This window comes from Podarcis cretensis (genome assembly GCF_951804945.1).
Source record: "Podarcis cretensis genome assembly, chromosome: 3".
NCBI lineage: Eukaryota > Metazoa > Chordata > Lepidosauria > Squamata > Lacertidae > Podarcis > Podarcis cretensis.
The window spans coordinates 22,865,797-22,892,801 of NC_137172.1; the positions used below are offsets into that span (position 1 = coordinate 22,865,797).

General features: G+C 41.9%; 1 protein-coding gene across 5 annotated transcripts in view; it reads left to right on the forward strand.

The window, feature by feature from the left end:
• Nucleotides 1–27,005, forward strand: part of THADA (THADA armadillo repeat containing) — a 153,409-nt gene that overhangs the window by 72,744 nt on the left and 53,660 nt on the right. For all 5 annotated transcript variants that reach the window (XR_013836565.1, XM_079968402.1, XM_079968399.1 and 2 more), the window contains one exon: nucleotides 17,194–17,362. Coding sequence is in view for 4 of the 5 variants with exons in the window: in XM_079968402.1 (XP_079824528.1) it covers nucleotides 17,194–17,362 (169 nt within the window). In the remaining variant the exon portion in view is untranslated. The remainder of the gene's footprint in view (nucleotides 1–17,193; nucleotides 17,363–27,005) is intronic.

The window sequence follows — 27,005 nt, forward strand, 5'->3', positions numbered from 1 at the left end:
TGTTCAGCCTTGCACCTCAAACAATACAGCATTGGCTTGTAAAAAATCTAATTAAGCTGAATTGAAAGTATTCAAAGCCTAAGTGGAATTTTCCATTTAGTGGGAGTTGAGTTACACTTGGCTTGGCTATGTTGAAGTAATTTACACAACGTGAGTCAGATTAAACGTTTACAAGAACAAATCTCGATCTTCTGTGCGGTCAGAATACTCCAAAGTTAAACTAGAAGACTTTTTATCAGTCATTCACCGTGTTATTAAAAGCACATTTTAGCCTGGTAGTTTAATTGTAAAATACATTGTAGATTACTCCTTATAACCTTTAAAAATCTTTGAATGGAGGGTTAGGGTGTCCTTTGCTAGTAATTTTTAGCGAAATAGGCATGCTTTTGATGAAAAGAAGTAACTGAGAGAAATATATTAACTGTGAAAGTAAGAATATGAGCAATCCATTGGAGGGATTCCATTTTGTTGCTGTTTCCTGATCATCAGAAATGGCTTTCTGTGGAAATTCTGCCTGCCAATTTTGGCAAGTTCTGATTGATTGTGAATTCATACAGAGTAATCTGTTCTTTGCTTTAAGCAAAGCCCTAGGATATTCTCACATCATGAAAAGATATTTCCATCTCGGTCACAGGGTAGATGATGGGACTCAGCTTTACTTAGGGCTGCCAGCTTTAATCAGTAGTTTTTAAAATAAACAAAAGTTGCGGCTGATTAAAATGGGACCCAACTGATTAATCAGTGGAACTGAGAGCTCAGGATCCACTCGCTATATTTTGTAGTCTGTTTTTGTTCCCTTGTAATTACTGTAATGGGGAATGAAATAGAAAATATTGAGGATAGCCTTTGTTATCTCAAAAAAGCATTATTCTGAAAAACATACTATCTATGGAGGCTTTGGTTTAAGGGCATGTACTCCCCTTTCCTCATCTTCTGTGTGCATTGAGAGGAGCCTGCCACCTTCCACCATGGCTTTAGATCCTGTTTCGTTTGAATAAACCACAGTTAATTCAAGCCATAGTTTAGTGATAGGAACAAGCTGTCCCCTCAAGCTGTACTCTCCCCTCCTCTCTCCTCCAGTGAAGCCGCAAGGAGGAGATTGAAACGATCTGCTTCCCCGCTTTGATGAACCACAGTTTGTGATTATGCACAACAGGGCAAAACTGTGGTTGGTTTAAGCTGTGGTTTACTGAAACAGGCCAAGGTTGAATTGTGGTCTCTGATCTTGTCCTTGGCTTGTTTCTATAAACTATAGTTTAAAACAAATGGCATTTCCCAGTTTGGACATTGTTACAAACTAACTTAAACTAGGAAGGGAGGTGGGGGTGATTCCAATATTCTCATGGCCGTGCCGGAGGAGAAAAGATAGGAAGCACTCAAATAGGATCTGTTTCTCTAAGGCTAAATCGTGGTTTAATGTTCTGTCCAAACTGGGCCTCAGAGTAAACAACAGTTTCCATGAATAGAGTATACTATAGTTTGGGTGTTGTTGTTGTTTTTCCAAAAATCTCAGCCTCTGGTGCCGGAAGGGAGTGAATCTTGGAATGTAAATCAAGAAAGGAAAAGAGGGTGGGAATGCCAGTAATAATAATTTATTATTTCTACCCCACCCATCTGGCTGGGTTTCCCCAGCCACTCTGGACGGCTTCCAACAAAAGATTAAAAATACATTAAAAATTAATACATTACATACATATAAATCAAGATTGCAAAAGGATGGAGCTCATCCAATTGTGAAAGGGATACTCTGGATATAACACAGTAAAACCAATTCTGATCGTTGTTTTCCTGCTACTCAGCCCTAGAGAAAATACCAGGAACATGCAGAGTACTTGATAATAGTTCATACAAGTGAACTGATTTAAAACGTGGCACGATTACAGAATGAATACCGGAATGTTTTGAGTAGGATTTGGATGCAATGGAACAGAAACACAGCACATACCTCTTAAGTAGGGTTTTTCCCTCTTTCAGATGTCAGTAGGAATTCGAGTTCAGAACATAAATAACTTTTGATTGAAAAAGGCATTGATAAGACTGCACCGTAATCATTCTCTTTGTGTTTAATTGGGAAACTTGGCAGATTAGTAGGAAGCACTAAGATTTTTGCCAAAACTTTTCAAGCAAAGCTGAGAGAATTCTACTCTGTGGTAGACAAGGCCTAATATTTTTGCTGCTACTTACTGGGCAGGACATTCTAACAAGGCAGGGATCATTTAGCTGTGATTCTTGCACTGCAAAATGTTTGACTTAGATGATCCTTTGGGTTCCTTCCAACTCTACAATTCTGTGATTCTGTAAGCAGTGAGTGCAATGCCCAAGTGTTGCCTCTGTAGCAATAGATTGTAAATATTTATGATGGTCATTGTCAAACCCCCAACACCACCCCTTTTTACTGGGCCAAATTTAGCATGTGCAGTTTTGGGTTTGAAGTCAAATGTGCCACTTTTTATTAAGTACAATATAAAGATAAAATTGTAAAAACCAGAACCCTGCTAATTATTTTCAGGCTTTTGAGGCTGTATAAGACGTAAGAAAGACAACGGAATGATTTCTATAAATATTTTGTAGCTTAGTAAATTAGAAGGAATTCCTTCCTTCCTTCTTTAAAAAGCTCTAGCTGTTAAGAGTGTTGAGAGTCTCATATCAAAATAGACTTTGAGGTGTGACTGGACCAATATTTAATGAACAGTTTTAAATAACATGACGTTATGCCTGAAACATTTTTTTTAATCTTGACATTAATAACTCTTGTCAATATTGGTGGAAATACAAATCCGAATAGTAATGTCTGTGGGTTTGGGTGTTGCAAGTCACCTGCTTATTTGCTTGCTAAAGCAAGCCATATCTTACCTTGAGAGATGTTCAAACAGCATTGCCCTTGAGCTGACTAAAAATAGAATCACCTTTTAAATGTTTGTTTTTGATAGGTAGAAAACACAATGCATTTCTAATGTGCTTGGTATTATGTATACAGAAGAGTTGTTTCCGATGGTTATACGTGTATAGATATTACACATGCCTGTATTTAATGTGCCTCCTTGTCATTAACTGATTCCCCCCCCCAGCTCTTTTGATTTGCTTCAGCTAAAAAACTAGCTAATTGATTTTGCTTTGTGATGCCCTTTCTGTGCACTTCCTCCTCTCTGCTTTCATCTGTAGTGCTTATGGGAGAACGGAATCGCAGCACCAGCTAAGCGTATTATAGTTACAAAATCAGTTACTGGTTTTGCATTGCCAGTTGCACCTGCGGTACTTAGAGATGGAGGTGGGTTCATTTCATTCTGTGGAACTGCTCTTGCAGGTCTCTCGCCTATGTAACTGTAAGAGGTTCTGACTTCTGGGAAAGGCTCCATGCAACTTCTAGTCTAAGGAGATAGTCTGTGTTGGAAAGGACAATGAAGAAAGTACTGCCCCCACCTTTTTTTAGGGACAAATTTCAGCGGTATTTCTCTTCCCTAATATTGGATTATGGAAGCTAATATTCCAGAATAGTGAGACCACAGTACTAATGATATGCAGCCAGATACTGTATGTTCTTATTGAGAAGCAAGTTTAACGGGGCTTATTCCCCAAGAAGAGTGGGTACAGGATTGCAGCTCTGAAATGCTTTAGAATGGTTAATTTTATAATTGTGATTTCCCTCCTAAATGCTAGATTTATTACGATGCTGCATACTTTTTAAAAAATAATAATAATTATTCACTCGCAATTATCCCCACTTTGTTGTTGTTGCAAAGATGAGTACATAAATTCAAGGCTATGAACTTGCAACACTCCATTAATGAAGAATGCACTTTTAATGAGTTCTGAGTTAATCCTAGCGTTTTAACTTTAACCTTGGGCATCGTGACATGTTCTAGATGGCAAGCTGTTTTTCAAATCTGGGTGAATTTCAAAGCAATCTTCAGTGGGTGGGAAGAGAAAGAAAGTCCATTTCCTGTCCCTGAGAGGTAATAATGCTAGGTTTGTTTTTTATCTTGTATATTTATGTTATGAACTGCCCTGAGATCTGTGGATCAAGGGCAGTATACAAATTTAATCTAAATAAATAAAATAAAAATAAATAATACACTCAGAGGTTACAGGTTATTGCCTCTGTATAAAGTTAAAAGGTTCATGGTGCACTTTTAATGTGTGCTGGATAACTGAGCTGTTCAACTTTGTTCTGGGTATTACATCATGCTAAGCTAAACCATGTCTTTCATGACTATGTGAACTCTGGGAAAAATGGTTGCTTCTTTGCTCCTTCCCATAGGATATTGCATCATCCCAACCTGGGCTTATGGTTTAGCTCTCTCCAGCCAGCGGTTCTCAACCTGTAGGTCCCCAGATGTTGTTGGACTACAACTCCCACCATCCCTGAGCTCTGGCCTCACTAGCTAGGGGTGATGGGAGTTATAGTCCAACAACATCTGGGGACCCACAGGTTGAGAAAGGCTGCTCCAGGCAAAACACAACCAACATTTGTCCTATAGTTTATCAAATCAAAACTTTATTGTGGTCCAAAGACCCACAAAACAATTTCAAAACTAGATACAGTTAAAACGACCAGACAGACAGATGGAAGAAACCAAGGCAGTCATTTTGTTTTTATCTAGGGCAAAATGATCTTTGTTTCTTATAACCTCCAAAAGAAACTTTGCCACGGCCAGTGTAATATCATTTGACCTGTCTTCCAAAACATATTTAATATGGGAGGCTTCAGATTTTCCTGGCAAATTTTCCAGTAAGGGTTTGATCAGTTGATCACTTGCTTGCTCATATTGCCCACAATGCAGTAGGATATGCCTCATACAATCGATGTGCTGGGAACATAAACAAAGCCTATTTATTGATGCCTCTCAGTCTGCCATTTAGAACTTCTGAGAGAAATGCATTTAGTCTGGCTTTGGTAAATAAACGCCGATAGGTAGGTACAGACAAATTCCTAAGGTATGAGGTATGATTTAGGGTCGATGGCACCGAGGGAGGAAGCGTCGCCTTAAGCTTCACATCGTTCAGTTCGTTTTATCGTTTTATACTATAGTTTAAAGCTTGTCTGTGGGGAGCCAAACTACAAGCCAAACTATGGCTTAGCTCAGCACAGCAATAGAACAACCATAGAGGAGCAAAGCCCCTACAACCTCCTTTTTGGGAGCTCACACGCTTGCACATATGCTGAGCCATAGTTTTTATTGTGTATAGCCATGCTAAGTGTGTCTATACACAATGAATAATTTGATTGATTGATAGTACACCATGCAAATCAAGCCATTAGGTCTTCAAACTAGGAAAGGAAGATGCATAAATGGAAGTGAAGGGGAAGGAATGTGTTTAGAAAAGCCACCAACAGTTGGGTCTGGACTCAACTGGAAATTGGACCACCCTGTTCAAGCGGGTGTTGAGGGGGGGGGGCATTTTCAGCGCCTTCCCCCTGTTTTGCCCAGTTCCCCGGTGCCTATGGAGTTAGGCATTGGTAAGTGTGGTGCATGATTGCAACCGAAGTCAGAAATAGGCAAGGGATCTCCGGAAGAAAAAAGTGTTTTCTCTGTAACCATTGTTTTTTAACCAGTTAATCAGTTTCTCACGCTGTTTCTCACCCATCTCCATTTGGTGACACCAATATAAAATATTGCTATGACTAGCAAGCAGTCTTTCTGGTTTCGTGTTGTTTTCTAAATGGCTTCAAGTTGGCAGAATCATTCTCTATTTGGAGGAATATTTGCTAAATGGTTAGAAAAGAAGAATTTGTAATGAACCCCATGTGGCTTCAACAAATTGCTACGCAAAGCTAGCTGAAGTCATTGTGGGTTGGAAAAACTGCATCTGTAAAATACAATAAACATCTAGCTGAAATAGAAAATCCCAGCAGGCTTGATGATGGCTCTGAAATATGATGGGAAAATATTTCTCTAGGGTGTAAAAATCTATATACACACACATGTGAGGGGGGGTGGGGAGTGCAGCTTTTCATCTCGCTGAGATAACTTTTCTTAGAAATGTTATACACAAGTGGGCTTAGGTGTGGCTCCGTTTCAGCTCGCTTGTTAAATGACTACTTCAAATAACAGCCAAATTCCTATCAGTCTCAGAAGCGAAACCTACAGTTGTTGAAAAGCTGATCTGGAGTGGAAAGGAAAATGGGGCTTTTCAATATGATAAACTTTGCAAATAGACTTTTTCTTTTCTTTTCTGAGACTAGTGACACTGCCTTACACTTAAGGCAGCATTTTTCTGGGGAGAAGGGACACCACATTTTGTTAATGAGGGGAGCGGGCGTCTAAAATTGCTTTATGGTCAGAACTGAACTTCGTATCAGTATTATAAATCCACTGTGTTCTGGATGTTTTGAATGTCTGTATGTATATGGAGTGTGTGTGAGAAAGAAAGAAAGAAAGAAAGAAAGAAAGAAAGAAAGAAGGAAGGAAATCACATTCAGGCCTGACTGGAGGGTGGGGCCTCAGACTGAAAGAGGGCATAAGGTTTAGACACTTTTATTTTATACAGTGGTACCTCAGGTTAAGTACTTAATTCGTTCTGGAGGTCTGTTCTTAACCTGAAACTGTTCTTAACCTGAAGCACCACTTTAGCTAATGGGGCCTCCTGCTGCCGCCGGAGCACAATTTCTGTTCCCATCCTGAAGCAAAGTTCTTAACCCGAGGTACTATTTCTGGGTTAGTGGAGTCTGTAACCTGAAGCGTATGTAACCTGAGGTACCACTGTACTTACTGGACCAAAGACTGCCACATTCTGTCACTAACAGCTGTTCTAAGCAAATAAAATATGTGAACTGATGACGAACTTTTGTCTGTTAACTGATAGAGATTTTGTCATATTGTTTAAAATGCTTACAAATGTATTAATTAAAATATAGTATTTCTGATGGTGCAAGATTAGACTACAGTGGTGCCTCGCAAGATGAAATTAATTCGTTCCGCGAGTTTTTTCATCTTGCGATTTTTTCATCTTGCGAAGCACGGACTTTGGAAAAGCTTCAAAAATCACCAAAGTCTTCAAAAACCTCAAAAAAAGGCTACCAACCACACCGCGTGCTATGAGTTGCTCCTCGAAGTGAATGCACGGTTTTAAGAAAAAGGAAACAAACTTGCAAGACAAAGGAAACAAACTTGCAAGACATTTTCGTCTTGCGAAGCAAGCCCATAGGGAAATCCGTCTTGCAAAGCAACTAAAAAAACGAAAAACTCTTTCGTCTTGCGAGTTTTTCGTCTTTCGAGGCATTCGTCTTGCGAGGTACCACTGTATGATGAACGTGTCCTCTCAGATCAGCTTATCTAAACAAAACTGTTATACTGTGGCTCCTCACAGCAGCCATGTTGTGTTTTGCTGTGACCTTCCCCATGGTAGCCATGTTGTGACTAGCGCCCACAGCTCTCTCTCAAAATTCAAAAGGTGTCCACCAGTTCAAACTAGGCTAGCAATCCTTGAGCTGAGTCATTCTTGACACACTGAAATTAATGGACATGGCAAACTTGATTGTGTGCAGAGGAGGGTGACCAAGAGGATCAGTGGTCTGGAAACCAGGCCTTATGAGGAATGGTTGAGGGAATTGGGTATGTTTAGCCTGGAAAAAGGAGCCTGAGAGGAGATACAATAGCCATCTTCAGTATCTTCAATATCTAAAGGGCTGCCACATGAAAGCAAGCTTGTTTTCTCCTGCTTCGGAGGCTAGGACCCAAATTAATGGCTTCAAGTTACAAGAAAGGAGATTCCAACTAAAAGTCAGGAAGAACATTTTGGTAGTAAGGGCTTTTTGACCATGGAGTAGACTCCCTGGGGAGGTTGTGGACTCTCCTTCCTTGGATGTTTTTAAGCAGAGGTTTGATGGCCATCTGTCATAGCTGCGTTAGTTGAGATTCCTACATTTCAGGGGGTTGGACTAGATGACCCTTGGGATCACTTCCAACTTTACAATTCGACATATTTTCTTACCTGTATCAGATTTCTAAATGAGAGAGAACCATAGGACTGAAAGTCCTTTGTAGTTAAATGTCCTGTGGTGATTTAAAAGATCTTAATCTTCATATAAATGGTTATGGTCTCTTGTTTGCATTTGGATTATGTCAGGGAACTGCCATCAGAGACAGAGGTGGAGGGAAGGCTCCAGAGCGATGGCGGAGAGGGTCCCAGCAGGGAGAGAGGCAGCCCAGCTGCTGGGGAAGGAAATCAACGTAACACCAGGAGAGAAGGGGGGCAGATGGGGGAATCGGAGAAAAGGCTCCAGGACTCTTTAACGGAGACTAGTGGGGAGAGCACAGGTGCTCCGCTGCCCACACCCTCCCTGCGCAGAAGACTTCCGCGCAGGGAGAGTAGGAGGAGACTTGGCGTCAAAGAACTTTTTTGCTGGAAGAAGTTTAAGAAACACCCACTGACGGATTCTGCCAGCGACTGAGACAGCCACACAGTGAAGGGCTGTCTAGACAGAAAGGGTTCAACCAGGCAACCAAGCCAAGAGTGGCGGCAACTTATGCATGAGCAACCCCCTAGAACCATTACAGATTAAGCAATCTGAAGCTTAATTATGAAAGTTCGAAGTCTAGGTTAAAATATTTTCATATGATAATGCACATGGGGGAGAACATATAGTTTGGTGGCAGAGCACATGTTCTTAAGTAATCAGGTTTAATCCCTATCTGCCTAGCAATTCCAGTCAAAAGGATCATTAATAGAGTTGCTCTCCTTCATGGTAGAGAATATTTTGCCTAGATCAGAAGTCTGATAAGGAAGATTTGTATGTCCACACAGCCTTCATGGATTTCTTTTTGTATTTTAAACATATGTTACTTACTTTCCCAATGATTGGTCTTTTACTTGTGCTATTAGTTAGTGCTTTAAGTGAATGTTTTGAAGGGTGTCCAAATTATTATGGGGCTTTCTTATAGAAGTTGCTGATTGTTATGCACGGCATGCTGCCAACTCAATTGCTGGTTTGCACAAGACGGAATATTTGCAAAGGGTAGCTGAGGCAGCGGAAATGCGCTGGAAATAATTTCGCAAGTTGTGGATCTAAATTTATTGAGTTTTGTTCTTTGGTCACGTGCTGCTGAAAGCAAATGTTTTATTTTGTAGTTCGTGTTGGAAGATAAATAGCACAAAATGTCACTGAGAACATTTAATTTCTGCTACATCTGTAGGTGAAAGTATTAAGTCATAACTTCTAGGCATCAAGTAAATGCAACAAGGCCACTTCTAGCTATTGGGGGGAGAGGCGTCGTATTTTAGCTGGCCTTTCCAAGACAAGTGTCTTATAACACTCAGTCCCAGGCAAGAAGCCCTCCCCATTCCCTAGCTACTAATTATTGATTCCTGATCCTTTATCCAGTGTTTCTACTGGTCTTTTATTTATTTTTAATTTATTAATTAATTGCATTTATAAATCACTTTTGTGTTTGTGTGTGTATCTGCCACTTAACTGCCAAGTGTTTAAGCAATGTACAAGAAATACAAAAAAGGATAAAGGTTGGTTAAAAATATTCTTACAGAGAATAGAGGAGCATGAGCACAATGATGGATTGGGGATTGGACTGAGTCTGGCTTTGCTCGGGTGCTGTTGATGTGCCCCAGCAGCTAACCGGCCTTGCCAGGTTCTGGCGCTTGACATGTAAAATCAGTGAGAATTTTGATCTCCCCCTCTGCCACTTTCAGAAACAGGCCCCTTATGCCACATTTACACACTCAAATTCAAAAGCTGTTCACAATGCGGTGTGGCACAGTGTCTTCTCAGGAGCCCTTGTAGTGTGAAACTAGTTGCATAGTTATTGGGATCGTTGATTACAACATTCCTGCCCATGGAATCGTATTACTTGGATATGAGCTACTTAGAACCTGCTTTGTTTCCCCCTGTGTAAGACAAATTAGCTGACCTTTCTTGTTTCTTTGTTTTAATTCTGGTAATGGTGCATTCTGAATGGAGAAGATGGAGCAGAAAGTGAAAAATATGACTAGGGCAACCCCAGGCAGGGTAACTGCCTCATCCCCTGTTTTTTGGGGGCCTCCACACCTGGCACTGGCAGCCAGCTCTCCACTCAACAAGGCTCTTTGCCTCTTTCCTAGAGCAGGGTTTGGCAACCTAAGGCCCATGGGCCACAAGAGGCCCATGGGGGTCTTTTAACTGGCCCATGGACCCCTGCCGTCCAATCGGGGACCCTGGCGCCCGCTCAGTCAGCTCCTGTGCACTGCGCTAAACCGGAGCGGAGCAGGGACCGCCTTCCATGATGCTGGGCAGCTTCCCATTGGCTCCTGCAGCCAATGGGAAGCTGCACACGCCTCCTCTGTGCCGGAAGGAGCGTTTGCACGTTCGCATGCACTCCGGCCCACCGCAGCATCTGTGGGACCATGAACCGGCCCAAGCCGCAAAAACTTTGCTGACCCCTGTCCTAGAGTAAGGTGGTGGTGGGGAGGGCGGAGGGCCGCACTGGCACTGCTCAAAAGACGGCAAAAGAAAATAAGTGTTAAGCACAGGTGACACAATATCGGCACCAGCAGCAAGTAAGTAAGTGGGTCCTGAGGAGCAGGGATGTCACTGCCTTCATTGCCACAAAGAGGAGGAAGGGCAGCAGCAGAAGTGCCGGGACAGCACTGTGCTGTTGGACCCGCATACCAGTTACTATTTTGTAGTGTGGATAAATGGATTATTATTATTATTATTATTATTATTATTATTATTTGCATAGCTGTTGTTGGCATTGTCTCGGGAGACAGTGGACTGCACCTCTGGGGGTGAAGTCAAACGGCTGGGAAATCACAGCGCCTGCTGTGGCTGCAGAGACCAGTAACTCATAACTGCTGCCTCTGTGTTGTTTTTGCTGTGGTAGCAGCAGCAGCAACAAAGTGACCTCTCTGGGTTGCAAGCCTGGACAGTGTATATGGAGGTCCTGGACTGGCCAGACAGCAAGACCCCCGCCTCTCAGTCTCACTGATGTTGTCCAAAGGAAAGTAGAGCAAGATATTGGCACCAGCTTGGCTGCAAGAGTTGACGGAAGGAGGCATACAAGGTGCCATCCAACCGTCTAAGGGACTCCACTCTGGTTTGTATAGGCTTCATTCCTTAGCCTTTCCTTCTCCCAAAGGTGTCTCGCAAGGAAGTGGATACGGGGAATTCCCTAACTACTGGGGGGTTTGAGACCTATCGGCAACCCTCACCTGGTTTAGCCGGCCAGTCAAAGCCGTTCCCGGGGTGTGGCCGCTGTTGCTGACAGCTTCTAGGAGCCACAGGTGAGAGCTGAGTGTAGGGTGGAGACAAAAGTTGGACAAATTACTCTAAAAGAAGCATGGCACGTCCCCCACTAGAGGTATTACCCATCCCCTAACATGCCATACAGGGACGCGGGTGGCGCTGTGGGTAAAAGCCTCAGTGCCTAGGACTTGCCGATTGAAAGGTCGGCGGTTCGAATCCCCGCGGCGGGGTGCACTTCCGTCACTCGGTCCCAGCGCCTGCCAACCTAGCAGTTTGAAAGCACCCCCGGGTGCAAGTAGATAAATAGGGACCGCTTACTAGTGGGAAGGTAAACGGCGTTCCGTGTGCTGCGCTGGCTCGCCAGATGCAGCTTGTCACGCTGGCCACGTGACCTGGAAGTGTCTGCGGACAGCGCTGGCTCCCGGCCTCTAGAGTGAGATGAGCGCACAACCCTAGAGTCTGTCAAGACTGGCCCGTACGGGCAGGGGTACCTTTACCTTTACCTTTACCTTAACATGCCATACACAAATCTACCATAAATAAAAGTGTGTTATAGAATTTTTTACAGAGTGCATTTCAGTTGCCTTGAATCACTTATGACACGATTATCTTTCTCTAAATTAGATTTCCCAAGCAGGGAAGTATAAAAGGAAAACAGCAAACACTCCCCCCCCCCCGCCAGCAAAAACATTATTCAGGTTTGCCAGAGTTTCAGGAAAGCCTCCACTTTACTTTACTTTTTTATTTCACTTTGGTTTTTGTAACGGTCAGGCGTGTCATAGTTTTAAAGTTCATTCTGACTAGGCAAAGGTTAAATACTTAAAGCTCAAACATTGAGAGTGCTTATTTGAATAATAAAATTTATGGTTTCACTCCAAGATTTTCCAGCTGTTGCATGATACAGCTTGTATATCTTGCTTTGTTTATTCGCTATCAAAAAGCAAATCCCTTCAGATTAATCTGAAGCGACCCCAGCACCACTCAAGTGAGAAGAGAGATCACAGACCGCTTTCATTGTAATCCTGCTTGTTAAATCCAGACTTATTGCTGGAGGACTGTTTATTTTTTAACTTGAAGGAAGTATGTTTCATTTTATAATATATATGCAAACATAGTTAAGTTAGCTTGATTGCCACCAGCACTTTTTTATCTTGGGAGACTTTATTTGACAAGTCAAACGATTTCCCATGTTTATTGTGAACTGCCAGGAGGAAACAGTATTTTTCTTATAGACAGGAAGTCCAGGATCAGATACAGTATTGTTCAAGGGCTTCCTTGTGATTTCAATAACAAGGAAGCAAGAACTGGCACTCCAACCTGGGGTTTTATGACTTGTTTACATCTGCTGGACCATTGTGTTTCGGCTCCTTTCTCTTTCCAGTTTTCTTCCATAAATTTGTGCTTGGTAAATGTCCTGACAACAGGTAATGGTTGAGTGACATACAGTAGCAATTAAAGGGTGGGATTCTTTGAAAGGAAGGAAATGGGATTCCCCACCCCTGTTAAGTGAAGCCAAATTTTTACGGCAGGAGCCACAATCTGAATCTTAAGATCTGTATCCTTTTTGTGTTGAAATAAGCATCATCAACCATTTTTACATTTTGATGAACCACATTTGATAAATCATGGAATTGTAGAGTTGGGAGGGACCGTGAGGATCATCTGGTCCAACCCCCTGCCCAACGTGGGGCTCGAATCCATAACCCTGAGGTGTATGAAGCATCCAGGCAGGAGGTTCACCAATAAGCTGTTGAAACAAACCTTGTTGGTGGTATGTTGCTGTGTCTTCAAGCTTGTAGCTGGCTTTCCGACCTTTCTGTTGGCCAGGTAGTTAGATCCTCTGCTCAAATCAGCCCAGAGTTCCTTACAATTTAGTTGCATTCTGGCTAACTCCCATCAAGCTTGCTTTCTTCGTCCTGGTTCTTTGTGCCTGCCCTTATCAGTGACCCTTCCCTCATCTGTGAAATGTAAATGTAAATCTAAATCAGAAATCCTATGGAGAGAGGGGAAATGTATTGGCTAATTTGGGGCAGGGAAAGGTTTCTTCTCCCTGTTCCTTCTTCAGTCACTTCTTCCCACCAACACTATTTTTCATAGGTTTTAAAGTTGTGGCTTTAGGAAGCAACTATATTCAAATGGAAATGGATTGGTTTTTTTATTGGGGAGGAGCTCTCTCCCAGAAATATAGAGGCTACCCTGAATATCTGGGATAGCAGCTCTTCCTAGGGTGGGAAGAAGGAGCCAGTCCAATTTGACCTCTGTGTGTAAGGAGAATCTCCTTGCCTTTCCAGCATCTTTCTGAATGAATGGGAATTTACATAAGTAAAAATATGCAGTGTTGCTTCAATAACTGCAATTGCTGGCAAAAGCTAGTCCTTTAATCCAATTCATGGTGAACAAAAAATACATGGGGTTGGGTGGAGAATGAAGATACACATATTTTTCAGTCACTGATAAGAATGTTCATCTGATGTTTGGAAGAGGCAGTATGTGTGAAAGGTAAAGCGCTGTTCTACATATCCTTGTGTTTGCCACAACAAGTATGGTTTTTGGATTTTATTTTACCCTAATATATTATGTGCATTATGTACACATATATTATTTGCCATGATATAATAAACAGTTGCGAGTTTCTAAATGCTTAGGCTTCTGCTTAAAATGACCACAGAATAAAGCAAGCTCCTTAAGTGTTTGACTGTAATCTGCATTTGATTATGTTACTAGAACTAATGCAATTAAATCAAAATGGAATGCAGTTCTAGAGTTGGATGAGAAAAAAAGGCCTCTGAATCATGTTTTTGGAAAGTACCTTTTCACAAAATATCTGGCAGTCACAACACTGGCAGCGTTCCCATTTTCCATTCTTTCTCTTGAATTGATGCCAGATTCCTTTGGGAAATCATCATTTGTAAAAGATTGCGAGGAAAAAGAGGGGCATTCTTGAGTGTGCCGTTACTGCTAATTAAAAGCTAAACATCTGCAACTGTGTCAGGGTTAATTGTATTTGAAAAAAAACACTTATACACAAGAGTTTGTTCAATTTAAATAAGGCATGGTGTAGCACAAACATGGGAGCATTTGCAGACAAATTATTTTGCATTGCGTTGCAGTAAAGCATTCTCATTTATTTGAATCCTTCCTACTATTAAACTGCTTGCTTCCTTCTTCTAGAAATGCCGCTTTAAAGATTTTGCCTCTATGCATAAGCCACTAAATAAGTTGGGGAAAGCATATCTTGCAACACAGATCTGCTTCTTTAGTTCAGTATCTTAATTCCAGTTTGTTTCCAATGCAAGCTATGTTAGGGTGATACTTACTGAGTCAAACCTGGAGAAGACCTACTAATTTAAGTTCATTCATTTCAGTAGCTCTACCCTCTGTATGACTTATTCGGGTATCATCCGTACTTTGGTTTTCTACTCATACTGCATTGGGAGTGTAGACTTCACCGTTGGGAAGACTGTTTCTGGAATTTGTATAGCTCTGAACCTGTAGAACCATTAGCACAAATTTTGGAAGCAAAATGTGCCCCCAGAATTCAAATGATGAGAGGATCACTCAGTATTTACTATGTAGACATACAGACAGAAAAGGTTGGCTTTCAGCAGAAAGGGGCTATGATTTATGCAGAATGATTACAAAAAGAGTCGCTTTGTCATTTCCCCTGCATTTGAAACCTAGGACAATTGGAAATGTGGGACAGCAGGAATCACCCTCTTGCCTAATTCAAGGGAGAGTTATCCCTGTGGAAGAGGACCTGAAGCAAGGAAACTGAAATCTTTTACTTCCTCACTTAATCACCCAGCAACAGTTTTTCCTCTGGGAACTCCTGGCTGAGAATGCAGGAGGGTGCAGCTGAAAGCCAGTCCATGACACCATCATGCACAACTCCTTGACAGGACCCTGTCCCTTCAAATTGATGATAACTCCCTGCTTTAAAGCCCTAAACGGCCTCGGTCCTGTATACCTGAAGGAGTGTATCCACCCCCATCGTTCAGCCTGGACACTGAGATCCAGCGCCGACGGCCTTCTGGCGGTTAACCCCTCATTGCGAGAAGTGAGGTTACAGGGAACCAGACAGAAGGCCTTTTCGGTAGTGGCGCCAGCCCTGTGGAACGCCCTCCCATCAGATGTCAAGGAAATAAGCAACTATCCTATGTTTAAAAGACATCTGAAGGCAGCCTTGTTTAGGGAAGTTTTTAATATTTAATGCTGTATTGTTTTTAATACTCGATTGGGAGCCGCCCAGAGTGGCTGGGGAAACTCAGCCAGATGGGCGGGGTATAAATAATAAGAATAAGAATAAGGGATAGATCTTGTACACTGAAATCATTCACTGTTTAGGAGCATGGATGGGAACTGAGAGTTGTCAGATCATTGTCTGCTTTTCCTAGGAGCGCACCCAAGATTTTGTAGAGTAAACCTTTGCCAAATGACTCCTGGTCTGCCGGCACCCTTCATGTGAGTCCTATGGACAACTCGGCCTGCGGGGGGCGGGGGGCACTTTTCACATTACAGGGAGCAGTGCCATGCAGATAAGCAGCTTGTTCGTTTACATGGTGAGAGGTATGTGCTGTCGTTCATTTAGGGGGGGAAAATCAAAGTAGTTCACAATAGAATATAAAACCATATTAAAAAATTTAAAAGCTGGACATCGGTTAGCTGCTGTGGAAAGATGTGTACTTAATTGGCTGCCTTGACCTGGTGGAATAGAAGAGTTTTCAGCAGGCATTTAAAAGTTGGCACAGAAGGCGTCTGCTGAATCTCTATTGGCAGAGTATTCCACAGCGCTGGGCTGATGACACGAAAGGCTGTATTTATTGTTGTTGTCAAATAGAGCCCCTGCATCTCCTCAAGTAGCCTCATCATTTGATGGGCCAAAAGAATGAAAATAAGAAGCATTTTTTTTAAAAAAAGTTACTTTCTTTGTTCCATTGCAAAGCTGCCGTTTTAATCTCCTTATAGGGAAAGGTGCTGGATGTTCGTCTCTAGTGTGCAGTTAGATGAATGTATAAGTCTATTTCCAATTCAGGGTAATTTCACATACGCTCATTCATAAACCCATTCTGTCCATTTTCTGCATTAATCTATTGGTTGGTTTTTTGTTGTTGTTTTTGAAAGAAAAAAATGAACGAAAACAATAGTCATTTTATTTATTAAATTTGTGTACTGCCCTTAATCCATAGATCTCAGGGCAGTTCACAACAGAAAAGTAAAGTAGTAAATATATATATATTTGCACATGTGTTTTGTCTCATGGACACACTGTAAAACATGTGCTGACCCTTTGTGTTTAACCCTTTTGAATATGTTGTTTAAGCTATTGTAATGGTTCTAGGGGTTGCTCGTGTGTAAGTCGTCGCCACACCTGGCTGAATTACCTGGGTGAACCCTATTCTGTCCGGACAGCCACTCACCCGTGGCTGTCTCAGTCGCTAGCAGTATCCGTCAGTGGGCGTTTCTTGAACTTCTTCCAGCAAAGAAGCTCTTTGATGCCTAGTCTCGGCCTACTCTCCCTGCGCGGAAGCCTTCTGCGCAGGGAGGGTGTGGGGAGCAGAGGACCCATGCTCTCCCCGCTGGTCTCCGGCGAGGAGTCATGGAGCCACCTCGCCGATTCCCCCATCTGCCCCCCTTCTCCACTGGTGCTACGCTGATTTCCTTCCCCAATAGATGGGCTGCTTCTCTCCCTCCTGGGATGCTCTCCGTAATCCCTCTGGAGCCCTCCCTCTCCCTCTGGCTCCGATGGCAGTTCCCTGACAGCTATGTTGCCTAAATTCTCATAAAGTGCAAAATCTCAAGGAGAATCATGTTCTCAAATGTACATGGTGGGGAGCGCACCATGTTGCGTTTGAATTCACAAAACTTGAATTCTTCAAGCATCCTTTTGTGCAATAGGCATTTTATAAATTCTAGAAAAGTCTCCCCCCCCCCTAATTTTGAACTACCTGTTTGTGTTAATATGCTGTGTATATGGGTGAGCTCTAACAAATTCTGACTCTCCTCTCCCCACCTACCAGATGTGGTCACTCTCCTGTGTATCGTTCCCGTGAGTTGGCTGGTCGCGCCCTGGTCCCCTTTATTATGGTAAACCAGGTCCCACAGACTGTATCGTCTTTGTTGGCTGGGCTTCCAGACTGCACAGATTCTTGCATACGACAGAATGCTGTTCATGGAACACTACTACAAGTAAGCTTTGCTTCTTTGCAAAACTTTGAAACTAAGGCAGAGCTTGCCAAACAGTTTACATAGCAGTTCTTTCCAAGGTGATGGATGGAGGAGATCAGAATTACATTTATGTTGAATGTTTTGATTTTACAGCCGTGCCTTTCAGGTCTCAGGATGATCCAAATGGTGGGAATGCTTGTGGAGTACCTGAATGAGAGGAAAAGATACAGCTCAGTGGTGGAGCATGTACTTAGCATGCAAAAAGTCCTGGGTTCAGTCTCTGGCATCTTCAGGGAGAGTTGGGAAAGATTCCTTTCTGAAATCCCTGGAGAGGTGTATTCTGATTTTCATTAGCTATAAAAAATTGTAGTATTATTACCTGAATCTGCATTGTTTTTTATGCTAAGGTGTATTGATTGATTGAAGTGCAGGTAGACATAGGTCTAAGAGGAGGAATGGGGGGATTTTAAATATTGCTCATATCAATGGGCATGAATGACTACCTAAAGCAGATGGAAAGAGTGGTGACCCTTCAGCATGAGTTGGCAATGGGAAGGCATAAAGATGGGAATGGCTCTGCAGAGCGTGAGAGGTATTGCATTGTGTTACTTTTTTCAAGTTTTCTTATCACCCCGGCTGTTGACTTAGGAGGAGAGACATAATTCACAGAGCTCTGGAACAATATTATAAAATGTGAAGATGCATCAACAGTTTTGAACTGGAAAATGCTCCACAATTAGTATCAGGTTTGCATGAACAGAGGGACGCGGGTGGCGCTGTGGGTAAAACCTCAGTGCCTAGGACTTGCCGATCGTATGGTTGGCAGTTCGAATCCCTGCGGCGGGGTGAGCTCCCATCGTTCGGTCCCAGCTCCTGCCCACCTAGTAGTTCGAAAGCACTCTTAAGTGCAAGTAGATAAATAGGTACCGCTTTATAGCGGGAAGGTAAACGGCGTTTCCGTGTGCTGCGCTGGTGCTGGCTCGCCAGAGCAGCTTCGTCACGCTGGCCACGTGACCCGGAAGTGTCCTCGGACGGTGCCGGCTCACGGCCTCTAGAGCGAGATGAGCACGCAACCCTAGAGTCGGACACGACTGGCCTGTATGGGCAGGGGTACCTTTACCTTTTACCTTTCATGAACAGAATTGCAGTGGAGCTAAGACAAAGTTTAATGGGATTTCTATACCTCAACAATTACTTTGATTCCTACTTTGGCCTTGCATAACTGCTCTCATTCAGTTTTCTTTTCTTACTTTTTACCCTTTTTCTACTTGCTACAGCTTTTATCCAGCAGCTGCTTAGGAAAGTACCCGGGGGTTTTCTGAATGACTTTGTGTCTGAGTGTTTTTGTCACTACCAGATTGGATTATTTGGTCTTAATCTCATGGAAACCAATGTGGGGGGAGGAAAATAAAAGCTTGTATCTTGAAAAATAAATCCCCAGAGCACAAAGTAACAAAGTTCAGGAAAGATTATAAACTCCTCAAATGGAACAGGACACAATCTGTTGCCGCTACTGCAAAATTCATTAATAAGTTTTGGGAGTGTGTTTTAATGCCTGTCTGCATAAATGTCATTAAGACTGAAAATTCCACATTCCAAACAGAAGGGCACCTGTGACAATTACTGTCAATTGTATTACACAAAGAGCTGTGAATTTTTATATATATATATATATATATATATATATATATATATATATATACTTATACTGTAGAAAATTTGATGGTACATGATAGCATTTCTCTCACTCCCATAAAGCAAACACTTTATTTAAACATTTGCAGTTACTTGAGTGTTGAAATTAGCTTATGATATGTTGATTGTCCCCAATTTATCTTTTTTTAATGAGGCACTTAAGCCTTACCTCTCACTTGCTTTTAGTACTGACTTGCATGAGATTATGAATACCTCCCCACACCGCTCCTTTTTCTTCTTCATCTTAACAAAGGAGCTCTGTTAACAGAACATACGATTGAGTTTTCTTGCTTTGTGTGCTTTTTTTAACCAATAGTGCATCCTGATTCTCAGAGGAACATGTGAAAGTTCTGTATTCCAATCCAGCTTGTCCCTCGGGATAGGTAGAGGTGACAAGACAGCCCAGGAACTTCCTGCCTGAGCCTTGTCCATAGCCTTTGATCTCAAAAACCATGTCCTCCTTATGAATTTCAGGTGCTTACTCCCAATTAAGGAGATATTACCAGCAAATGCCACTGTAACAACAGAGTTTCTGTAAGGGGCTCTCTCTTTATGCACACATGGGGTTGCCAAAAAGCCACTGTTGTTCACGAAGAGGGTGAAGAGGCTTTTCCCATGTGCTACATTCTGGTGTTGATGGCCACATAACCCTTGTTTAGTTGAAAAACGGACGCTGTTGAAGTAAGTTGTCAGCTGAGGAAAACAAAACTACTGATGCAAGTTGGATTTTAGAGGTTTAAAATGTAGTGCTCACCCACACCATACATTTAAAGCATTCTATGCCACTTTTAAGAGTCATGGCTTCTCCCAAAGAATCCTCCTGGGGATTGTAGTTTGTTACAGGTCTCTTAACAACTCTCAGTAGTCTTAACAAACTACAGTTCCCAGGATCCTTTGAGGGAAGCCATGACTCTTAAAGTGGCATAAGTGCTTCAACTATATGGTGTGGATGTGACCTTTCTACTGATCTTTCTTCCCATCAACAGATCATGAATATAAAACATGTTCAAGCACCAATAACAGCACTTCACATCACAATAAAAGGTTTTTGAAATATTCATCTTGAAACCAGCTGTGATCATCTTCATGGTCTTATACAAGGCTTCAGAATTCTAGGAAACCATTTTTCGCAATTTGGAGGCAGAAATTTCCCCATTTTATGTTCCCGAAATTTGAAGTAACTGTAATTCTTCTTATTATTTTTAAATTATTCTGGCGCTTTTTCAGTTCTGCTTCTTATGGAAGAACTGAAAAACCAGTGATATCTAGCATTACCCATACTCAGGGTACACTTAAGGCCATTGAAGCAAGTAGACTTCAGTCCGTTGATTTTTAATGGATCTAGTCTTGAGTACGGCTTAGCAGGATATCATTTGTTATTATCCATGTTTATTACCTTGAAACTGTCTATAGCTTTCAACATACTTTGGCCCATTTTTCTGCTGTGAATGTGTTAGAATTGCTTTCCCATAGCCCCGTTTTTCTTGAAATTTCCTTTAAAGTCAGCAAGTTTAGGTTCTGAGGGGGAATGGAAGAAAATCCCGAGACAGTGGACTTCAGCTATTCCTTTTCTATATGATATATGAGAAGCAATATTTCTCCTGTCAGTAATGTATATAATTGCTTGCAGATCACCAATAATTCCTTCTCCCATTGCTGGCAAATAGTTCTTCCTTCTGCCTTGATTTCTTTTAGGTTAAAAGGAATGTAGTTGTTAAAGTTGCCCTGACCTAAAAAAAAGGCAAATCTGGTTTAATGTCTGTCATTGATGATGATTTTATAAACCTAGTGGGTCTTGTCAGATAGTCTGTGCATGAACGTTTACACCAAACAACAAAACCGTTGTTGTGATGAGACGTTTTAAAAGTCTCCATGCTGAGGTTTCGACAACTGTGTTCAGTTCTGATTTTTCTGACCCCAGCCTTCTTATTGATCTTTCTCCCCATTTACTTACGTATAGAATGCCTTTCAGAAAACAATGCAGTAGGTACTAATTCCCTCTCCCTTCTCAGCAGCCTGAAAGCCATGTCTTAAACCAACTATAGTTTCCAAACTACCTTACAGGCAGCTTAGTGTAAACTACAGAAATATAACTTATTAATAAAATATAGGCAGGGCTTTTTTCCCCCCAGCTGGAACTCACCAAAACTCAGTTCTCAGGTGAGTCCTCTCAGCTGGGTTCTGGCACCTCTCAATTGGCCACCATTGCCATTCTAAGATAATGAGGGAGGTGTTTGTGGTGAGTTCTGGCGCCTCTTTTTTCAGAAAATAGCACTGAAATAAGGGAGCCAATTACCCCCCGGGTGTTGACCACAGAACACTTGAATATGGAGACCAGGGAGATAAATGTTAAGGCTTTTTCCCTGCATAGCGACATTGTCAATGAATATGGGTAGGGATTAGGAGCAAGAAGATTAAGGCAAGAAGACAACAGGTTCAGTGTTCTGGCATATACTGAATTTGAGTGTTTGTTTGAATACACCCAAGCAAAAATATCAAGTGGGCAGTTTGAGTTGTAGGACTAGATGGAGAGAGGAATGTTTTGGAGGCAGGGTCAATTCTAGGTTTTAGAGGGCCCACGGTGAGAGGCTGGAGAGCCTCCTTTGAGGTTACCCGGCAGCAGTGGTGGCAACAGCACTCCAAGGCTGATGGAGAGCCGCCATGTACATTTTCTGCTTATGCCATAAGAATCCTTGACTTTGTGCCACACCAGTGCATTGTGGGACATTTAACTAGTGACTACTGAACCCAGCAGTAAACCATTGCAGGAAGACCCAGGGCAGGTGTCAGCGCTGGTATGGCCTTCTAAGTAGCTGCTGTAGGATGCCAAGTCCTCATGCTGGTGTGAAGTAGCGTCATTCAGGTAGCACTGAAAATGGTGGCATTTGAGAAGGTTAGAAAATTGAGAAAGCAAGCAGTGGGGGGCCAGGAACAGAACTCTTGAGGAACCCAATGGATAGCAGGAAAGTAGAGGAGAAGGAGCATTTTCTAATGAGTGAGTTGAAAAGTAAGAAGGAAGCGTAAGTATGGAGGAACTGAGGAGCAGAGGATGGTCAGTTTTATCTGAGGCAGCAAAATGTCCAGGAGGAGAAGAGACCTTTCAGATTGGATCAATGGAAAGATTAAGTGAGGGAAATGTTAGTGGATTGCAGAAGTCCAGACGCCAGTTTGTTACAGATTATCGGATAGGAAATGGAAATGGAAATGGACTGTAGGAGAAATGTTGAGGAGAATTCAATACTGTATCAAGGCAGAATGAGTCAAGGGGATTCTTAGTGGTTGAGGGGCAAGTTGGAGAAGGAAGGAAATGGGGAAGTAGGCAGAAGAGATGGTTAAGTTTATGGACAGTGGATAATAGGAGTTGCCAGTATCAACCATTTTAACAATATTCAGATAGCATCAAAGGGGTGAGTCTCAGTTTCTCAGTGATTTTATGAAACAGTTTGACTTACAAAAGTTTCTTCCACTTCAAAACCAATTTCAAAAGATGTAAATATCTGGCTAAGCCTCTTTAGCAATGCTTTTTTTTGTGTCTCTATTTTTTAAAAAGAACAAAACAATTTTTTCACATCATTTTCTTGTAATCCTTTTATAGTAGAATAATTACTGATGAGAACCTAGTTCATAATAGTTCTTATTTTAATGAGCTCATTACATTGAATAAATCCATTGGTAGTAATTGAATAAAATAAACACTGCTTTTATCTTCACTGCTGTTGTGGTTTAATAATTCCTCTAAAGGGAAAGGGGATAGTAACAAGAAAGAAACAGTTTGTAAAATAAGCGGAAGAACTACTTAATCAGTCCACTGCCCTGTCTCTGACAGTTCAAGTACTGGATTCTTTAGAAATATTTTGTAGATGTTTTTCATGGGCAATTTAAAAGTTCGCTCGGTATGATTATAATCTCCAGTCTTGACAAGCTGCCCTATATACATTTCATGCTGCTAGATCCAATCGGTCTAGTAACTAGTTTTTCCATTACCTTGGCTTAAAGCTAAAATACACATGCTGAGGCCTTTGGCCAGTTTGCTTTTTAAAAAGATATTTAATAGTCTTTGGACAGGTCTCAGGGACCTTTACATGCTGTACAGCTGACATTCAGTGATGCACAGTGTTAAAACAGATTTTTAAAAATGGTAATAAGTCATTATTGCTAGGCAAAGTGAATTACATAGAGAAAGAAAAATCCATTCCACAAGAATCCCTATGCTTGCAGCAGTGCAACACTTTAGAAAGGGAGTGTCTAGGTCTTTGTGAAATCTGCAGACATTTCTTCCTTTCTCAAACCCTTCTCATTATGCACTCACTATTTGTGCCCTGGTCATATTTCAGTGAGCATTTCTACCATTTGCTCGTCCGGATAATTAAATTCAAAAGTGTCATTACTACTTTTGGTCCTTTGCCTTGCAAAGCCCTGCTGACTTTCAGGGTCTGTGGACCTCCTGCAACTGTTGGATAAATGTACTCTTATGAGGGTTTTTTTTTGGGGGGGGGATAGGCTGAATGCTTGGCCCCCCTTCTAATTCCTGGATCCAGAAAGGATTCAATTGCTGAAATAGGCAGGCCAGCCTGGGTGATGGGCCATTAGGAGAACCAAGTAAAGGGGGCTCTGTGCCAGATGGCAAATGGATCGGCCCCTCTTCCATCTCTTAGCAGGAGTTTTGAGGGCAGAGTTTGCTGTGATGTGACCTAGAGGGAGAAGCTGCAAAGGCAGAGAAAAAGCCATGTCTGGTTTCTGTTTGAATCCAAGGCTGTGGCTATGGGAGAAACAAGACCCTCTTGGGGTGTTAATGCTATGAACCGCTCCATCGTAGGCTCAGGTTGTATATATGTGTAAATAAACCATATATCATAAAGACACCACAGTCTCCGCGGTGCCTCATTTCCAAAAGGAAACATGGACCCTGGGTGAGCGGTGGAATCTCACACCGGTTTTAGATTAGGGTGGTGTGTGACTATACAGATCCTGTCTCCAGTCAGCAGTATGGATTGAATGGCAGTCCCCACAGAGTAAGTAAGAATGCTTACTTACAGAGATATTTAGGACGGATATAAAAGAATAATTAAAATGACATTTATGCGATACTGACTTTCTGTGAAGAGCAGAAGCTTTTGAAATCACCAGCTTCACTGTTTTGCTGAGGAAGGTACATGAGTTTCTTTTGATATTAATTAAATCTGTCTCAGTAATGTGGATGTTGCTTTTCTTTTGAAAGGGGTGTGGAATGTTCAGAGCTGGAATACTGACATATAGCTGCAGGGGAGTAACAGGGAGTGAGAATCAGCTAGAAAAATTGTCATCAATTTTGTTCATTAGTATTATGAACAAGAATAACTCCTTCAGGCCTATGGGCATTTTTTTTTACCCTGCTTCTCTGTGAAATATTCAAGGTTGCAAACATATGTGCTAAAATTAAAACAAATCAATTCAATTCAAAACTAGACTAAAACTGTAGTGATCATATATGCACCATGAACTAGAACAGGACTGGATGTTGTGGACTGCAAGACCCATCATCCCTGACCTTTGGCCCTACTTGCTTGCACTAATGGGAGTTGTAATCCACAGCATCCAGAAGCTGCCACGTTGGTGCTTTCTTCTTAAAATTCGCGTATTTGAGGTGCATATAATTAGACTCAGAGCAAGAAACTTTGTAGAAAGAGGGCCTCAAGGAATCATTGCAGAACAACCAGAACATAATTATGGGTGTCCCCGTATACTTAGCTTATTAAATTGCTTTAAATGTTAATGAAATTTGTCAGTTATCTTGGTGACATTGTATGCCTTGGCCCAGCATACCTGAAGAAGCATCTCCACCACCATTGTTCAGCCCGGACACTGAGGTCCATCTCTGAGGGCCTTCTGGCGGTTCCCTCACTGTGAGAAGTGAGGTCGGTCACAGGGAACCAGGCAGAGGGCCTTCTCGGTGGTGGCACCCGCCCTGTGGAATGCTCTCCCATCCGATGTCAAGGAAATAAACAACTATCTGACTTTTGGAAGACATCTGAAGGCTGCCCTGTTTTAATGTGTGATGTTTTATTGCAGGCTTCCTCAACCTCGGCCCTCCAGATGTTTTTGGCCTACAACTCCCATGATCCCTAGCTAGCAGGACAAGTGGTCAGGGATGATGGGAATTGCAGTCTCAAAACATTTGGAGGGCTGAGTTTGAGGAAGCCTGTTTTATTGTATTTTTTATATTCTGTTGGAGCTGCCCAGAGTGGCTGGGGAGGCCCAGCTAGATGGGCGGGGTATAAGTAATAAATAAATAATTTTATGATGATGATGATGATGCATTAGCAAGAACATTAAAGGTAAAGGGTAAAGGGACACCTGACCGTTAGGTCCAGTCGTGACCGACTCTGGGGTTGACGGGCTATGTTGTTGTTGATTAAATTTGTATACTGCCATATACACGCAGACCTCAGGGAGGTTTGCCACACACCGTAAAACAACATATTTTGAGACAGAAAGATTCCGAGTTGTATCCAGCACTGTGGCATTTTCACAACAGACTTCAGCTTGTTGCCTGGATTTTCTGCTTTTCCTCTTCTCCCCTGCAGCCCCTTGCTCACCCTCAACATCTGTTCCAGAGGGGTGGGAGACCCTCCAGAGGAGATTTTGCAGGTACACAGGGAGAGAAAGTCCCATTGCATGAACGGAACCAGGCACATGCAGCATTAGATACAACCCTCTGTACAGAACATAAATATATTGTCATAATACGTTTTCTTATTATTTTTGATTGGCTTTGTTGAAATTAAGAGTTTTAGTGGCCCATGTCAACCCAAAATATCATTTTTTCTTAACACACCAATGTTAAAAAGTGTTTTGAAAAAAATCATCTGGTCTAGGTAACAGTATGCAAGTTCTATGGTTAATTATAACTGTTCCAGAAGTCACATTAATTCTTTAAAAACAGATATAAAGTCACTATGGGCACAATCCACTGGGAACCTTCTGCTGAGCTGTGCAGGAATATGGCAGCAGTGCACACAGTATAAAACTCACAGGGATGTATGATTTCTTGAGTAGTTTTATAGTATGAAAAATTGCCTGTTTGGGAGACAGAGGCAAACACTGATTTGTTAGACTGCTCAACATCTTGCAGCTACAGCCTGCATCTTCTGTGGACATCCTCCATATAATACACATTCCAGCTCATAACTTGTTCAGCAGACTTCTCTGTTAACTGCCTTGTCCCTTTGGAATAGAAATGTTGCTGATTATGTATTGCTTTTCTTATTTGATTTGGCAGCAGAATGTGAAGTGTACTATTTCATAGCTGATTTATAAAGGCTGATATTGTGAATGAATGTTATAGTACCTGGAGATCAAAGCAGTAAGATCATTATAATTAAATGTTTTTTCATTGCAACTTCCTTGCAGCTGCTCCTTTTCTTAGCTCCGTTTTTATTGTCCAAGATAAGCTTTTCTTTGAAGTTGTAAAAAGAGGAGTATTTGCGTCAAGTAGAAAACATGCACCTAAATATAAATAATAACGGCTGTGTGTCTGTTCTCATGACTATTTTTATACATAGTTTTTTTAAAAAATAAAATAGTGTATATAAACTATAGTCTGGTTTGCATGCCACTTTAAACCATAGCTTAACTATAGTTTAAAGACAAGTGTGCAGTGTGCTAGTGCACAGAGCGAAAATAGGGGCAGTTTTGCTTTTTCCCTGTTCCTTCCAGCAGCTAAGCAGGATTAAGTGCAAACCAGGATTAAGTGCAAACCAGGGCTCTCAATTTGTTGCTCCAAACAAACCCCTAATGGGAAGACAGTAACAAACCTTGGGTACAGCTCATGGTTTGTTTGGAGAGAGACAAACCAAGAGCCCAAGAAATAACAACTGGTAAATGCAGCAACAGGAATGGAGGAGAAGCAAAGCAGCTGAAATTCCATTGTGCCAGAGTATGCTATGTATTGAGGGACACGGGTGGCGCTGTGGGTTATCCCACAGAGCCT